General features: G+C 39.0%; 1 protein-coding gene and 1 pseudogene across 1 annotated transcript in view; one reads left to right on the top strand and one right to left on the bottom strand.

The window, feature by feature from the left end:
- Window positions 1-6,177: 6,177 nt before the first annotated feature.
- On the top strand, window positions 6,178-6,635 carry LOC105723854 (ubiquitin-conjugating enzyme E2 N-like; annotated as a pseudogene).
- A 6,576-nt stretch (window positions 6,636-13,211) lies between these two features.
- IPO11 (importin 11) overlaps window positions 13,212-18,561 on the bottom strand; it is a 227,782-nt gene continuing 222,432 nt past the window's right edge. The window contains exon 30 of the mRNA XM_012462294.2: window positions 13,212-14,655. Within this exon, the coding sequence (XP_012317717.2) occupies window positions 14,491-14,655 (165 nt within the window). The 3' untranslated portion in view covers window positions 13,212-14,490. The remainder of the gene's footprint in view (window positions 14,656-18,561) is intronic.

Genomic DNA, 18,561 nt, shown 5'->3' with positions numbered 1-18,561 from the left:
TAAGATGGCCAAATAGGAACAGCTCTGGAGTGCAGTTCCCAGCAAGAAGAACACGGAGGGTGAGTGATCACCACATTTCCAAACGAGTTTTTACTGCCCATAGACCAGGAGATTACAGGGCTGAAAAGCACCACAAGCTTCCAGCATGGCTGTTTCAGCCAGCGCAGTGAGTCTCCACACAAAAACTCACAAATCTGGGCAGCCATTTCATCTGGCACCTGGAATGCCTGGGAGACAGAGTTGCCCATTCAACTGAAAAAAAAGGGGCTGAAACAGGGAGCCAGGTGATCTGGCTTAGCGGGTCTGATCACCCACCAACACCAGCAATCTGAAACGCTCTGGACTGAGAGTTTTGCAGCAAGCTCAGCTTGACCCGGGACAGTCCAGCTCAGTGAGGGGTACGGCATCAGCCATTACTGAGGCAGTCCACTATTACCAAGACAGTCCACTATTACCTAGGCAGTCTGCCATTACCGAGGCAGTATGCCATTACCAAGGCAGTCCACCATTACTGAGGCAATCCACCTTTACTGAGGCAGTCTGCCATTACTGAGGCAGTCAACTATTACTGAGGCAGACCACCATTACCAAGGCAGTTCTAACAGGAACTTCACACAGCAATTGGGCAGAGCCCACAGCAGCTCAGTAACACCTCTGCTGGCAAACAGTGGCTAGACTACCACCTTGCTGGGCAGGGCAACTCTGAAAAAAGGCAGCAGCATGTCAGGAACTTGTAAATAAAGCCCCACCTTCCCAGGACAGAGCACCTGGAGAAAAAGTCATTTATGAGTTCCACTGCAGCAGACTTAAACGTACCTGCCCAGCAGCTCTGAACAGAACAACAGAGCTCCCAGCTCAGCACTTGAGCTCCTATAAGGGACAGAATGTCTCCTCAAGCAGCTCCCTGACCCCTCTATATCCAAAGAGACACTTCGTAAAGGAGAACTCAGGCTGACATCTGGTGGGTACCCTTCTGGGACGAAGATAACAGAAGAAGAAACTGGCAGTAACCCTCACTGTTCTTCAGCCCCAGTGGGTGATCCCCAGGCAAACTGGGTCTGGAGTGGACCTGCAGCAGGCCTACAGCAGAGGGGCCTGATAGTTAGAAGGAAAACTAAAAAACAGAAAGAAACAACTTCAACATCAACAAAAAGGACATCCACTCAGAGACTCCATCTGAAAGTCACCAACTACAAAGACCACAGGTAGATAAATTGCCAAAATAGGAAGAAACCAGTGCAAAAGGATGAAAACACTCAAAACCAGAACGCCTCTCCTCCTCCAAGGGATCACAACTCCACACCAGAGAGGGAACAAAGCTGGATGGAAAATGAGTCTGATGAACTGACAGAAACAGGCTGCAGAAGGTAGGTAATAACAAACTTCTCTGAGCTAAAAGAACATGTTCTAACCCCATGCAAAGAAACTAAGAACTCTGAAAAAAGGTTAGATGAAATGCTAATGAGAATAAACAGCTTAGAGAGGAATATAAATTATTTAATGGAGCAGAAAAAAACAACACAAGAACTTCGTGAAGCATACCCAAGTTTCAATAGCCAAATTGACCAAGCAGAAAAAAGGATATCAGAGACTGAAGATCAACTCAATGAAATAAAATGAGAAGGCAAGATTAGACAAAAAAGAGTGAAAATAAATGAACAAAGCCTCCAAGAAATATGGTATTATGTGAAAAGACCTAATCTACGTTTGATAGGTATACCTGAATGTGACAGAGAGAATGAATACAAGCTGGAAAACACTCTTTGGGATATTATCCAGGAGAACTTCCCCAACCTAATAAGGCAGGCCATTATTCAAGTCCAGGAAATACCTCAAAGATATTCCTCAAGAAGAGCAACCCCAAGGCACATAATTGTCAGATTCACCAGGGTTGAAATGAAGGAGAAAATGCTAAGGGCAGCCAGAGAGAAAGGTTTAGTAATGCACAAAGGGAAGCCCATCAGACTCACAGTGCATCTCTTGGCAGAAACCCTACAGGCCAGAAGAGAGTGGGGGCCAATATTCAACATCCTTAAAGAAAAGAACTTTCAACCTAGAATTTCATATCCAGCCAAACTAAGCTTCATAAGCGAAGGAGAAATAAAATCCTTTACAAACAAGCAATTGCTCAGAGATTTCATCACCACCAGGCCTGCCTTACAAGAGCTCCTGAAAGAAGCACTAAACATAGAAAGGAACAACCAGTACTAGCCACTCCAAAAAAGTACCAAATGGTAAAGAGCATCAACACAATGAAGAAACTGCATCAACTAACAGGTAAAAACAGCCAGCTAGCATAAAAATGACAGGATCAAATTAACACATAACAATTTAAACCTTAAATGTAAATGGGCTAAATGACCCAATCAAAAGACACAAACTGGCAACTTGGATAAAAAGTCAAAAACCATCCATGTGCTGTATTCAGGAAACCCATCTCATGTGCAAGGATACACATAGGCTCAAAATAAAGGGATGGAGGAAGATTTACCAAGCAAATGGAGAGCAAAAAAAAAAAAAAGCAGGAGTTGCAATCCTAGTCTCTGATAAAATAGACTTTAAACCAATAGAGATCAAAAGAGACAAAGAAGGGCATTACGTAATAGTAAAAGGATAAATGCAACAAGAAGAACTAACAATCCTAAATATATACGCACCCAATATAGGAGCACCCAGATACATAAAGCAAGTTCTTAACGACCTACAAAGAGACTAAGACTCCCACACAATAATAGTGTCGTTATTAGACAGATCAACGAGACAGAAAATTAACAAGGATATCCAGGACTTGTACTCAGATCTGGACCAAGCAAACCTAATAGACGTCTACAGAACTCCCCATGCCAAATCCACAGAATATACATTTTTCTCAGCACCACATCACACCTACTCTAAAATTGACCACATAATTGGAAGTAAATCACTCCTCAGCAAATGCAAAAGAATGGAAATCATAACACACAATCTCTCTCTTCTATCAAATGAGAACTCAGGATTCAGAAACTAGCTCAGAACTGCACAACTTCATGGAAACAGAACAACTGGCTCTTGAATGTTGACTGGATAAACAATGAACAGAAGGCAGAAATAAAGATGTTCTTTGAAACCAACGAGAATGAAGACACAACATACCAGAATCTCTAGGACCCATTTAAAGCAATATCTAGAGGGAAATTTATAGCAATAAATGTGCACATGAGAAGGAAGGAAAGATCTAAAATCGACACCCTGTCTTCAAAATTGAAAGACCTAGAGAAGAAAGATCAAAAAAACTCAAAAGCTACCAGAAGACAAGAACTAACTAAGATCAGAGCAAAACTGAAGGAGATAGAGACACAAAAAAAACCCTTCAAAAAATCAATAAATCCAGGAGCTGGTTTTTTGAAAAGATCAACAAAATAGGCCACTAGCCAGATTAATAAAAAAGAAAAGAGAGAAGTATCAAATAGATGCAATAAAAAATGATAAAGGGGATATCACCACCAATTCCCCAGAAATATAAACTACCATCAGAGATTACTACAAACAACTCTATGCACATAAACCAGTAAACCTGGAAGAAATAGATAAATTCCTGGACACTTGCACCCTCCCAAGCCTAAACTAGGAAGAAGCTGAAACCCTGAATAGACTAATAACAAGGACTGAAGTTGAGACAGCAATTAATAGCCTACCAAAAAAAAAAAAAAAAGCCCAGGTCCAAATGAGTTGACAGCCGAATTCTAGCAGTCATACAAAGAGGAATGGGCACCGCTCCATCTGAAACTATTCCAAACAATCCAAAAGGAAGTAATCCTTCCCAAATCATTTTATGAGACCAACATCACCTTGATATCAAAACCCAGCAGAGACTCAACAAAAAAAGAAAACCTCAGGCCAATATCCATGATGAACATAGATGCAAAAATCTTCAATAAAATACTGGCAAACCAATTGCAACGGCACATCAAAAAGCTTATCCATCACGATCAAGTAGGCTTCATCCCAGGGATGCAAGGCTGGTTCAACATATGCAAGTCTATAAACATAATCCACCACATAAACAGAACCAAAGACAACAACCACACGATCTTCTCAATAGATGCAGAGAAGGCCTTTGACAAAATTCAACAGCCCTTTATGCTAAAAACCCTCAATAAACTAGGTATAGATGGAACGTATCTCAAAATAATAAAAGCTATTTATGACAAACCCACAGCCAATATCATACTGAATGGGCAAAAACTGGAAGCATTCCCTTTGAAATCTGGCACTAGACAACGATGTCCTCTCTCACCACTCCTATTCAATATACTATTGGAAGTTCTAGCCAGAGCAATCAGGCAAGAAAAAGAAACAAAGCGTATTCAATTAGGAAAGGAGGAAGTCAAATTGTCTCTATTTGTAGATGACATGATTGTATGTTTAGAAAACCCCATCATCTCAGCCCAAAATCTACTGAAACTGATAAGCAACTTCAGCAAAGTCTCAGGATAAAAAATCAATGTGCAAAAATCACAAGCATTCCTATACACCAATAACAGACTTAAAGAGAGCCAAATCAAGAATGAACTGCCATTCACAATTGCTACAAAGAAAATAAAATACCTAGGAAGACATCTAACAAAGGATGTAAAGGACCTCTTTAAGGAGAACTATGAACCACTGCTTAAGGAATTAACAGAGGACACAAACAGATGGAGAAACATTCCATGCTTATGGTTAGGAAGAATCAATATTGTGAAAATGGCCATACTGTCCAAAGCAATTTACAGATTCATGCTATCCCCATCAAGTTACCTATGACCCTGTTCACAGAACTGGAAAAAACACCTTAAATTTCATATGGAACCACAAAAGAGCCCACATAGCCAAGACAATCCTAAGCAAAAAGAACAAAGCAGTAGAAATCATACTACCTGACTTCAAACTATACTACAAGGCTACAGTAATCGAAACAGCTTGGTACTGGTTCCAAAGCAGAGATATAGACCACTGGAACAGAACAGAGGCCTCAGAGGCAACGCCACACATCTACAACCATCTGATCTTTGACAAACCTGACAAAAACAAGCAATGGGGAAAGGATTCTCTATTCAATAAATGGTGTTGGGATAACTGGCTAGCCATGTGCAGAAAGCAGAAACTGGACCCCTTCCTGACACCTTACACTGAAATTAACTCCAGATGGATTAAAGACTTAAACATAAGACCTAACAAATACCATAAAAACCCTACAAGAAATCCTAGGCAAAACCATTCAGGACATAGGCATAGGCAAGGACTTCATGACTAAAATACCAAAAGCATTGGCAACAAAAGCCAAAATAGACAAATGGGATCTAATTAAACTCCAGAGCTTCTGTACAACAAAAGAAACAATCATTAGAGTGAACTGGCAACCAACAGAATGGGAAAACGTTTTTGCAATCTACCCATCTGACAAAGAGCTAATATCCAGAATCTACAAAGAACTAACAGATTTACAAGAAAAAAAAAAAAAAAAAGAACCCATTCAAAAGTGGGCAAAGAACATGAACAGACACTTTTCAAAAGAAGACATATATGAGACCAAGAAACATATGAAAAAATGCTCATCATCACTGGTCATTAGAGAAATGCAAATCAAAACCATATTGATTGGGAGGCCGAGGCGGGTGGATCACGAGGTCAAGAGATCGAGACCATCCTGGTCAACATGGTGAAACCCCGTCTCTACTAATACAAAAAATTAGCTGGGCATGGTGGCGCGTGCCTGTAATCCCAGCTACTCAGGAGGCTGAGGCAGGAGAATTGCCTGAACCCAGGAGGCGGAGGTTGCGGTGAGCCAAGATCGCGCCATTGCACTCCAGCCTGGGTAATGAGCGAAACTCCGTCTCAAAAAAAAAAAAAAAAAAAAAAAAAAACCATATTGAGATACCATCTCAGCCAGTTAGAATGGCGATCACTAAAAAATCTGGAGACAGATGCTGGAGCGGATGTGGAGAAATAGGAACACTTTTACACTGTTGGTGGGAGTGTAAATTAGTTCAACCACTGTGGAAGACAGTGTGGCTATTCCTCAAGGACCTAGAAACAGAAATTCCATTTGACCCAGCAATCCCATTACTGGGTATATATACAAAGAATTATAAATCATTCTATTTTAAAGACATATGCGGGAGATGAGACCAGAGGCCAAACTCGGGTTCTGACAAGATGGCCGGGCTGCCCCACAGGACCATCAAGGAAACCCAGTGTTTGCTGGCAGAACCAGTTCCTGGCATCACAGCAGAACCAGATGAGAGCAATGCCCATTATTTTCATGTGGTCATTGCTGGCCCTCAGGTTTGCCCCTTTGAGGGAGGGACTTTTAAACTTGAACCATTCCTTCCAGAAGAATACCCAATGGCAGCCCCTAAAGTACGTTTCATGACCAAAATTTATCATCCTAATGTAGATAAGTTAGGAAGAATATGTTTAGATATTTTAAAAGATAAGTGGTCCCCAGCACTGCAGATCTGCACAGTTCTGCTATCAATCCAGGCCTTGTTAAGTGCTCTAATCCAGATGATCCATTAAAAAATGATGTAGCGGAGCAGTGGAAGACCAATGAAGCCCAAGCCATAGAAACAGCTAGAGCATGGACTAGGCTATATGCCATGAATAATATTTAAATTGATCTGATCATCAAGTGCGCTTCACTTCTGTTCTGCCAAGACTTCTTCCTTTTTGTTTGCATTTAATGGACACAGTCTTAGGAACATTACAGAATAAAAAAGCCCAGACATCTTCAGTCCTTTGGTGATTAAATGCACATAAGCAAATCTATGTCTTGTCCTGATTCACTGTCGTAAAGCATGAGCAGAGGCTAGAAGTATCATCTGGATTGTTGTGAAAGGTTTAAAAGCAGTGGCCCTTTCCTGCTTTTACTCATTTCCCCCATCCTGGTTTAAGTATAAAGCACTGTGAATGAAGACAGTTGTCAGGTTAGCTGCAGGGGTGTGGATGTTTTTCTTTATTTTTTTGAGGGGGGAGGTGGTTTTATTTAAATTTTATGGGCTCCTTTCCCCCTTTTATGGTGATCTAATTGCATTGGTTAAAAGCAGCTAACCAGTTATTTAGAATATGCTCTCCAGCTAAGTCTAACTTTATTTAGACGCTGTAGATGGACAAGCTTGAATGTTTGAACCAAAATGGGAACATTAAACAAACATCACAGCCCTCACTAATAACATTGTGACTTTGCTGGCAAGTGTACATTCCCACCTTCAATAAAAGCTTGTGACCATTTTGTATGGCTTGTCTGGAAACTTCTGTACATCTTATGTTTTAGTAAAATATTTTTGTTATTCTACTTTGCCTTTGTACAGTTTATTTTACTGTGTTTATTTCATTTTCCCAATGTGACAATCATATTTTAAAATTAAAACTGATGGAACATTAAAAACAAAGACACATGCACATGTATGTTCATTGCAGCACTGTTTACAATAGCAAAGACTTGGAACCAACCCAAATGCCCATCGATAATAGACTGGACAAGGAAAATGTGGCACATATATACCATGGAATACTATGCAGCCATAAGAAACGATGAATTCATGTCCTTTGTAGGGACATGGATGAATCTGGAAACCATCATTCTCAACAAACTGACACAAGAACAGAAAATCAAACACCACATGTTCTCACTCATAGGTGGGTGTTGAACAATGAAAACACATGGACACAGGGAGGGGAGCATCACACACTGGGGTCTGTTCAGGGGAACTTGGGGAGGGAAACTGGGGTGTAGGGAGGTTGGGGAGGGATAACATAGGGAGAAATGCCAGATATAGGTGACAGGGGAATGGAGGCAGCAAACCACGTTGCCATGTATGTACCTATGCGATAATCTTGCATGATCTGCACATGTACCCCAGAATCTAAAGTACAATAAAAAATACATATATATATATATAAATAATAATAAAATTAGAAAAGTATATTGAAGGAGGCAACAAAGACCCAGGGCTGTTGGCCTTATCTTTCTAATCCATTTCCTCATCTATGAAATGATTAAGTTAAGAATAGATCATCTCCCTGATTCCCTTCCCGCTCTGCAATTCTATTAAGTAAGGAAAACAAAGTTAATTAAAAGTCTACCTTATTCCTTTAGTCCAAATGATAACTATGAGGAAGAATCTTTTGACAGAAGAGCTTTCTAAAATAGCCAAGTCCCTAATTTATTCAGTAAATTTGGGTTTCCATACTTCCAAACTGTGAGTTGCCTTTAGTAGGTTTGTCTTGCGCATATACTAAAACAATGAATTTGCTCACCTGATTCAGCACTCCTCAATGCACTGTGCTGTAAGTAAACAAGACTGAAAGGAAAGGGCCATTTCATGGTATTGATTTCACTGCCAGAGATAGCCCAGGACATGTGCCTTTCAATTCAAGAAAGAAATAATCAAACTGCCTCCCCTGCCTAAATAGAGCTCTTCATTAATTTGTGATTACCTCCAGATCTGTTAATAGACTTTCCTTCCCTGGCTGTCAATAAATTTCTGAGCTCAGTGAGCACTTTTATGAGCTACAACTTTCCTGTCAATCAAAAAGTTTTGCTCTTCTAAACTATTGCTCGAATTGCAGTGTTCATTACAAAAAGAAGAAAAAGCCACTTTGGGCTGCCCTAGAGAGCACTGTGGAAATGACCCGCTCCTTTTGAAATGAGATGCTGATCTCGCTTCAAGTTAAAGCAATTGAGAAAAACTAAAAGCTCACTTGCAGGTCTGCTCAGTCTCATCTCCAGAATTTTCTGCTCTAACCCTTACAATAAAAATCCCCAACAAGCAGAATTCTAGCCAAAAGGCCTATTTCCCACTTTAAAGCCATCTGGCTAGCTGCAGACAGATAGACATGCTTTAAGCCTCCCTGGACTCTTACCTGATCCAGCAGTTACTTGCATCCTATTTTTGACCTACTGGGAAATTAAAGTGGCATGAAAATCAATGTTTTACATTGAAGTAGGGCTAGATCACCAGATACCAATATATTCCTTCTTGGATTAGACAGTTCTTCAAAGCACACTTAGCTAATAAATTCCAACCGATAGGCTCAGATGAGTTGGATGCAGGCATTTGCTGGAACAAAACAGGCTTGCTTGTTAAAGACTGTTGGCCAATCAGGGACTTTCCACTTGTTATGGTAAAGAAATAATTCAAGAGAAAATGTAGTCAACAGCTCTTGGTTTTGAATGTCATCCAAGTGCTTCAGACTGTAAGGAGTCCCCCCAGGCCAGGAGTCCAACTGCCCAGAAGTAAAAACAGACTCAGCTGTAACCCTTTCCAGGGCATCAAGGTATTCACCATCAAGGGCTCTAAATCTCGACTTCAGACAAATAGCATGAAGCTGTGTAAAAAGTTCCAGCTTGGGCTGGCCACGGTGTCTCACGCCTGTAATCCCAGCACTTTGGGAGGCCGAGGTGGGAAGATCATCTGAGGTCAGGAGTTGAGACCAGCCTGGCCAACATGGTGAAACCCTGTCTCTACTAAAAATACAAAAATTAGCTGGGTATGGTGGCATGTGCCTGTAGTCCTAGCTACTCGGGAGGATGAGGCAGGAGAACTGCTTGAACCCAGGAGGTGGAGGATGCAGTGAGCCGAGATAGCACCACTGCACTCCAGCCTGGCAAGAGAGCAAGATTCCGTCTCAAAAATTAAAAAAAAAAAGTTCCAGCTCTACCACCAGATGGAATTGTTTTTTACCACTTCATGGAACACCAAATTCTGTGTAATTAAGATATGTTTGGGACAGAATGTAGTTTCTTAAGTGGTAAAAAGATGACTTTAAACTGCTTTTCCAGCAGATGTCACAGTTCTACCAAGATACCAAGATCAAAGCTTCACATTTAAGGAAATGATTATTTTTGTTTCTCTCCTCATTTTGTCAGCTGATAAGGTACTGTTTCTTATCCTTAACCACACTCAAAGGTAATGCTCTCATCTAGTATGTTTCTAAACTCAGCCCAAATTTCAGTCTCACTAAAAAGATAAAGTATTGCTGCATTTCTGCCTCTTTGCCAACAGTTTCCAAATCCAAAAAGGATATTTTGGTAATGGAAAAGGCAGTGTTTGCCTTCCATTTTAGTGGTGTGTTAGTTCAAGTTATATTGAAAGTCACAAAGAACCACATAGCTTAAAAACATGAGACAGTGAGAGAGAGAATAGAACTCTTGAAGAGATGACTTCTTTTTTTTTTTTTTTTGACAAGGCATTTCGTTCTCATTGCCCAGGCTGGAGTGCAATGGCACCATCTTGGTTCACTGCAACCCCTTCCTCTCGGGTTCAAGCAATTCCGCCTCAGCCTCCCAAGTAGCTGGGATTACCAGTGTGAGCCACCACGCCCGGCCTAGAGATAACTCTTGACTAAAGGGTATGCAATAACATAAAAGTTTCAGAGACTTAAGGTTGATGAAACTTGAACCAGGTTCAATATACTTCTTCCCCAGTTCAGCTATGCTACTTTTCTAGGTTAAAAAAAAGTTGCAGAACTGTAAATGAACAGGCAAGCTAGTGGCGGTAAGAGATCTGATTCAGGTTAAAACAAACAAACAACAACAAAATAACCACTGGAAATTTCTAGAGCTGTAAACATTCTTTAAACATTTATCCTTATAATGTAGAGACCTGGAGCTTAGTATTAGTATCATCAATAAAGACCACCAAACTCTACGTGCCTCCTTATGTGATGTCACATAAACTGTACATTACCAGAATAGTGTTGTTGCAAAAAATGCTTACCTGAATAAAACTGTGAAGAAACAATTAGAAAATTCCACGATAAGGAACATTTTACAAGGCAATAACCTTGGATTCTTAAAAAAAAAAAAAAAAAAAAGCCAAAGACCTGAAAAGAGGACAATTCTAGATTGAAAAATTAAGCAGCCAAATGCAATGTATAAATATTAAACGGACCTTGGGCGTGGTGGCTCAGGCCTGTAATATCAGCACTTTGGGAGGCCAAGGCAGGCCACTTGAGCCCAAGAGTTCAAGACTAGCCTGGGCAATATGGCAAAACTTCATCTCCATAAATAAATACGAAAATTAGCAGCAGGCGGTGGCACGTGCCTGTAGTCCCAGCTGTCTGGGAGACTGAGGTGGGAGAATCACCTGAGCCAGGAAGGTTGAGGCTGCAGTGAGCTGAGATCAAGCCACTGCATTCCAGCCTGGGTGACAGGGTGATACCCTGCCTAAAATAAAGAGAGGATTCTGGATCAAAAACCAAATGGTTTTTGTATGTCTTTTATCGTATGTCATATAAAAGACATACAAAATAATAAAAGACATACAAAATAATAAAAGACATCTTTGTGGCAGTGGGGAAAATTGGAATATGAACTGTTTATTAGATATTATTACATTATTGTGAATTTTCTTAGCTGTATAATGGTTATTAGTGGATATGTACAGGAATGGCATCCTTAGATGTCTGCTAAGTATTTGGGGCTAAAGGGTTTATAATTACAAACTTTTGTAGTGTTTGTACTTTCAAACGGTTCAGCAAAAGTAAATGTGTGTATATGTAAGTATATTTATATACAGACACATATATAAAGACAGTAAATACGGCAAAATGTCAACAGTTTGGTAGATCTAAATGGGTACGCTGGGGTTATTATACTATTTTTTTCATGCTTCTGCAGATTTTTTTCTTTTCTAAAGTTAGGAGAAGAAAGTATTTTTGTTTTTTATGACATGTATCTCATCATTATTAGTTCTACAACTTTTAAATTTCTATTCACTTGAGGTTTATGACTTGGAGAAGCAGAAAAGACAACAACCCTTAGTAGGTGAGCCTTATGTTTTAATTTATGGAATTACAGATTAATTGTGAGGCTACAAAGATCCAACATTTTCAAAACCTGATGATTTTGTATGTTAGAGTGACTCCCAATTGATGTGAGTCTGGAGTCAGGGTGTTGTCCAGTTCCAGTATAGTGCCATTGACGTTTAAGTAGCCTCACCAAACCATGCCATTCGAGAGCAGTTTTTAAGTAACTATTAAATTATAGTGACAGCATCACTTTCTTTCATAGACAATCTCCTTCCCCTGCAGGCCAACTGCTTGACAATGTGCGCTTCCATTGGAACCCCTATTTTCTTTTTTTTTTTTTGAGACGGAGTTTCGCTCTTGTTACCCAGGCTGGAGTGCAATGGCGCGATCTCAGCTCACCTGGAACCCCTATTTTCTTACAGCATGTCAGCAAGTGTGTTCCTAATCAACTGTGAAACTTCATGAAGGTGGGTACTATGTTCTAATCTCAGAATGTAGTACAGCATTACGGCATGAAACGGTAACTCAATAAATACTAACTGAATAAAGAAATGGGTAAAATAAAGATTAAAGTGAGGATTTTTCAAGAAAAATGGTTTTTAAAAACTTGTGTGCAATAATGTGGATTCTCTAAAATGACTGGTAAGAGAGAGAGAAGGAACCAACTTATAAGGAAGCTTTAAATGTTATTGTTAGTCACACGGGCCTTTGTGAGACGGTTGGGAGAAGTCTCTGGAATAGAAAAGAAATATGTTTTTGGAGTATAAACAATTATTACCTTGTATCAGGAGCTACAGTTCAACCAGAGGCCTGAGTTGTTTGTCCTAAACTTAACAATTTGCTATATAGTTCTGTTAATGAATATAATTCTGTAAATCAATGATTACATTTGATGTCTTAATTGAGCACTTAAAAATTCAAGATACATTATTTTTCTGAGCTATTTACCAATCCTATTTATAACTATGAGTTTAAAAAATGAATCAAACTCTTTCCCTGAGATAAACTTTTTACTTCTTTTTCAAGGTAGCTCTTTCAGTAATATTTGCTATGCAGTATAATGAAATCTATCAGGAATTATAAGGATGAGTACTTTACTATAACTGAAACATGCGCATGTTTGAGAATTTCTGATAGCACTAATGGGTGAGTGTTTCAAATGAAAATAATTAAGTCAACAGAAAGTAATTCTTCTTGGATTAGTCTTGAGGATTGAGTAATAATGATAAAGAAATATCACTTGAAAGGAGCTTTTTGTCTTTAACTGAAGATAAATTAAAAGGGTAACTAGGATTTGCTACCTCCAGTACCGATACCTACTAACATAGAATCAAAGCTAGAGTATAAAAGAAAACTCTCTTTGTAAGTCACTGGGCAATTTTTACGAACTCTTTCTTTGTGGAGCAAGAAAAGTAGTCAGACAAATCAGGCCAAGGTGAGGTATCTTTGGAAAATTTAATTTGGACCATAGTATCTTCTTTTCCTGAAAACATCAAATATCCCCATACATTTTGGGTTCCACAGCTCACAAAGGGGTAGTGTGTTTCCCGCAGTTACATACTGTACCCAGCTTTCTATAGAAAGATAAGACATTTTCCAACCTTGCTTTTGAGTATTTCCTAAAAAATGCTTTAAAGTTTCCTTACGATAAATGGCAAGTAAAACAAAGTAAGGCTTTTTTTTCTCCTTTTCCCCTTTTTATGTGCTGCATGTTGGAGGAATAAGGAAGGAAGACTAATTCCATCAGGGTACTAGTAATCCTAGTACCCTGGGGATTACTGCTGGATCCTCCAAGGTATACCCCTGTTATTGAGGCCCTGATGCACCCCTGCACTGAGGAACCTGGGAAGGGTAAGTGCTCAACAGTCTCTCACAGCCATGTGGGACTGTCATAGCTCAGGTGGGGACTGGAGTTGCCCAGTTCTTCCTGGTGCTCACAGGAGTAACAAAGGAACTAGAACCACCAAACCATAACCAGAGGCCTCCCCCACGTGGTACTGCAGTACCACAGGTTCACTTTCGTGGGCCTTAACAAATGTACATTTATAGAACCAATGTATTTACTTGGGAAAAAAAAAAAAAGCAAGAAAAAATGCCTTAACTAATTTCTGTATCAAATTATTAGAATGAAAATAAAAGCATTTTTCTGATAAAACACATTTTCTATGTTAGATGAAAATAACTCCCTTGCAAGATAATATTGGTAATGTGTATTTGTCACTATTTATATATTTTTGCTTAGTACACACATTTCTTTAATAGCATCATCTGAAGAGCTTTGTCATTTTTCAAACTTGTAGTTTCATTAGCTTAAAAAAAGGATAAGGCAGCCAAATTTAACCAATTTTGGTTGCAGAAAAACATCTCGGGTATTAACTTTCATCTTTTCAAGTGTTAAGAGCACATAATTAAAAGATAAAGTTTCTTCTCTTAACAGGAAACTAAGCAGCTATTGTCATCAAATGTGTACATGTACTTTTTAGTAAAGGGCCCCCTCATAAATATAAAATTAAATTCTTTTGAGGAATAGGTTTGTGATTTTAGTTATGCAGGATTTACATGTATCCATTACATTTCGTAGTAAAAAAATGTGTGGTCTTTGCTTATTTTCATACACAAGTGATTTCTTCATCTCAGCAGGCTCTCACATACAAACGGCAGGCTGGGTTATTCAGCTTTTTTCTGAAAGGGGAGGCAGCAACATATCATGTGCTCTTAGAATCCTTGCAAAAACTCCTGTAGCTGGGTGACAATCTCCGTGTCCACTGTTTCCATGAGGGACTGGAAACCTTGTTCTCCTAGTATCTCCTGCTGTGCCTTCAGCTTCTCGTAGATGAACTGCTGCAGTGACACTGTATGAACAGGGTCCTTCAGGGCCAGCTGTGGGGTACAGAGAGGAGCAAGACTGTGTCAAAAAAGCAAAACTAGTCTCTCCTACCTGCAATTTACTAAAGTTCTTTGTAATCTCTTCCCTAGTAACAAAATTGCTTCTGCCTCTCTTCTTACACAGATTCTGTATCAGTCTCATGGTGGAAAAATTTGTCAAAGAAAATTTCATTCAATTAGTCTAACTTCAGTTCCCTAGGGCCCCCTGAACATGTTATCTGATTAGCTGCTTCTCAAGAGCTGGGGAATTCATTCATTTAAAGCATCAAAACCTAGTAGAAAGTATTCTAAAAGGAACAGAACATGCTGAAGAACATTTAAATACAATTGTCTAGCATTCTCCTTAGGAAGACAGGGTAGGTCACAGTGGCAACCCAGTGATGCCCTCATGATCGAGAGAGGAGACAATGTTTGCCCTACCCTGGATTGCAATACTATTTAAATTCCTGTATATGCTTCTGGTTGAAATAAAAAAAGGACTCCTCCTCTCCCACTGGGATATCTGGAAAACAGAAAAAGTATAACTTCATAAAAAATAACCCATAAGTCCACTCCCTAAAGATAACAATAACAACAGAAAACACTTTGGTCTCTTTTGGCTTCTTCTATGCCTGTGGTATGCACATACATACATACACACACATAAAACACACCTGGAACCAGGCTAATGTGTGATATTCTGGATTGAATCCTAGAACTATCAGTATTACCAGAAAAAGTGGTGAAATCTAAATAGAAGTCTGGAGCTTAGTTAATAATAATGCACCAATGTTGGTTTCTTAGTTTTGATAAATGTACCATGTATATATCTGAAAAATGTAGGGCCAGGCGCGGTGGCTCTTGCCTGTAATCCCAGCACTCTGAGAGGCCGACGTGGGCGGATCATGAGGTAAGGAGTTCGAGACCAGCCTGGCCAATGTGGTGAAACCCCTTCTCTACTAAAAATACAGAAATTAGCCTGGTGTGGTGGTGCATGCCTATAGTCCCAAGTACTTGGGAGGATGAGGCTGTAGTGAGCTGAGATGGTGCCACTGCACTCCAGCCTGGGTGACAGGGCAAGACTCCATCTCAAAAAGAAAAATGTAACATACAATGTTAACATTAGGAGAAACTGGGTGAGGGGCACAGGGGAACTCTTTGTACTATTTTTGTTACTTTTCTGTAAACCTAAAATTATTGCAAATTAAGAAGATTATTCTAAAAAATGAACTCGGAAATTAGAAAAGTATGTCCCTCTGTGGCCATCTGTTATAAGGACAAACTGCTCTACAACTGACATCTCATCTTACGTATTAGCTTAAATAAGTGTCCAATAATACAACTTCTAAGCAGCTAGCCTGTATTCAATTTTGAGATAAAAACTGATGTCTCCAAGCTCTGAATAACATTCAAGGTTAGTTTTTCTCAAGTTAATGACATCAAAAGAACCAGAATACAGATCAGAAAATTCCTGGTTTTGTTCTCTTTCCATTACTTCCATATGCCGACCTCTTACTCTTGCCCTCTAAGAAAGTATGTGATCATTTAAGAAATATTTCAATTGAAATGGTTAAGATAAAATTAGAAACCTTCAGAGGCTTCAATTATTAGCAAAAGATAATTACCCAGAATTCCCAACTCTGGAGTAACACCAGATAAATGGAATGTTAACAACCAGATTCACTTCAAAAGTCCACACATCGGATTTTAATAAGCAAGTGGCTCAGTACTGCTTGGTTTTTAAATTATTACTCTAAGACAGAATGGTTTGAGTTGAAGTGTGTATCAGTTCCCTCTGTTGGTAATGATAGCCTTTTGACACATGCTTCAACCCATGAAGTACTTAGTCTTCAAAAGTGGTTCAAGATTTTAGCTTCTGGGGGGCTACTTACACATTTCTTGTTCTTTGAGATTTTTATTCTTTGAAACAAAGTTTTCTATCATATTTCACTACATTAATAAGCAATTTCACCCAGGAAGAATTTAATGAAGCAAAATCTTTCATTTTCCTTATGTGGCATATGTCACTATTCACTTTTTAAGCCTATAGGCCCAAATGTAATTTTTCAGAAACTACTTACTGTAAAGTTATTTTGTCAGAGGCCTTTGAACTACTGCAACTACATCTTGAATAGGGGCTGGATAAAATAAGGCGGAGATCTACTGGCCTGCATTCCCAGGACGTTAGGCATTGACACAAGATACAGGTAATAAAGACATTGCTGATAAGACAGGTTGTGGTAAAGAAGCTGGCTAAAACCCGCCAAAACCAAGATGGCCACAAAAGTGACCTCTGGTCGTCCTCACTCCTCATTACATGCTAATTATAATACATTAGCATGATAAAAGACACTCCCACCAGCACCATGATGGTTTACAAATGCCATGGAAACGTCCAGAAGTTACCTTATATGGTCTAAAAAGGGGAGGAATCCTCAGTTCCAGGGATTTACCACCCCTTCCCAAAAAACTCAAGAACAATCTACTCTTCGTTTAGCATATAATCAAGAAATAACCATAAATATAGCCAGCCAGCAGCCCTAGGAGCTGCTCTGCCTGTGGAATAGCCATTCTTTTATTCCTTTACTTTCTTAATAAGCTTGCTTTCACTTCACTCTAAGGATTCAACTCCAATTCTTTCTTGCGTGAGATACAAGAACCCTCTCTTGGGATCTGGATCAGGACCCCTTTCTGGTAACAATTTCATAAGGAATTTTGCTAAAAAGTATATTCCATCCTAGAAAAAAACTAAATAATTGCTTAATTTAATTTTTGTCACTTAGACATGTACAACATTTTAGTAAGAACAATAATATATTCAGGCTTCCTTTCCATGAAACTTGGTAGATGACACATAAATACACTAGGTATATAACACACCAAAAATCTTAAAGGAAAATTTATCTACTACAATGTATTTGACCATGTGGTCGTCAAAAATTTCTTAGTTTAATTAAAATATCTTTGGTCCAAAAATTCCCTTCTTTTCTGATGTCTGTTTTGCTACATGTAACTGTCAATGTCTGAAATATATCTAAAATATCTAAGTTTCTAAAATATGTTGGATATAAATTCTCCTCCCAACTCTGGCTTAATGAAGAGTATGAGTCCAGGAGATACCAGTCAGAACCCACTTAATCAATATGGCGCAGCAATACAAACTCAATCATCAAATTGTACCCACTGTGAAACCTGAACTGTCCTTTGAGAAGCTTGGAATACAATTTCTAAATGATGAGCTTGTAAGTAAAGGAACTATTTTACATTGCTATGTCTAGAAACACTGGGACCTAGACTTCATGAGATAAGAATGATGGTATATACATGTCTCAGTGAACATATTAAAATTCCAGGTTAGCAATTATAAACTAGGTTTCCTGATATAATTATTTTTCTTTCCATTAGTCCTTGACCATTATTACTTGGGAACTTTTACCCTAGTATGCTTTTACTGCAATGTGCTTTAAATCTCTCAGAGTAAACTTGACAAAAATGCACAACTTAAGCAATTAGACAAAGTATTTCAAGCCTAGATCTGAGCAACAGAACATCTGCTTATTTCCTTATGTTTCAGTATGAAGTGATCCTCAGACCAATTAAGTAGAAATCAAAATACAATATCCACATTTACTAAACTCCAATCACAGGCAAGTCTTGTGCTAGGTACAGGGTAGGCCACTCACATGTATAATTTCATTTAAAACTAACAATAAGAATAAAGGAGGAAAGGGAAGGCTCAGCAATGTCACAACAAATCCTTATACAACAGTAGTTCTTCACTTGGCAGCACAAGAGAATCATTTGGGGAACTTTAAAAAACGCTGATGTCTGAGTCCCACTGCCAGTGATTCTGATTTTAACTAGTTTCAGGTACCAGAATATTTAAAAGCTCCCCAAGTGACTGTGATACACATCCAAGAA

This window comes from Aotus nancymaae, unplaced genomic scaffold, assembly GCF_030222135.1.
Source record: "Aotus nancymaae isolate 86718 unplaced genomic scaffold, 86718_ANA_hifiasm-v0.15.2.pri h1tg000014l, whole genome shotgun sequence".
Taxonomy (NCBI): domain Eukaryota; kingdom Metazoa; phylum Chordata; class Mammalia; order Primates; family Aotidae; genus Aotus; species Aotus nancymaae.
The sequence above is the reverse complement of the archived record's forward strand: the minus strand, read 5'-3'. Positions and strand labels throughout refer to the sequence as shown.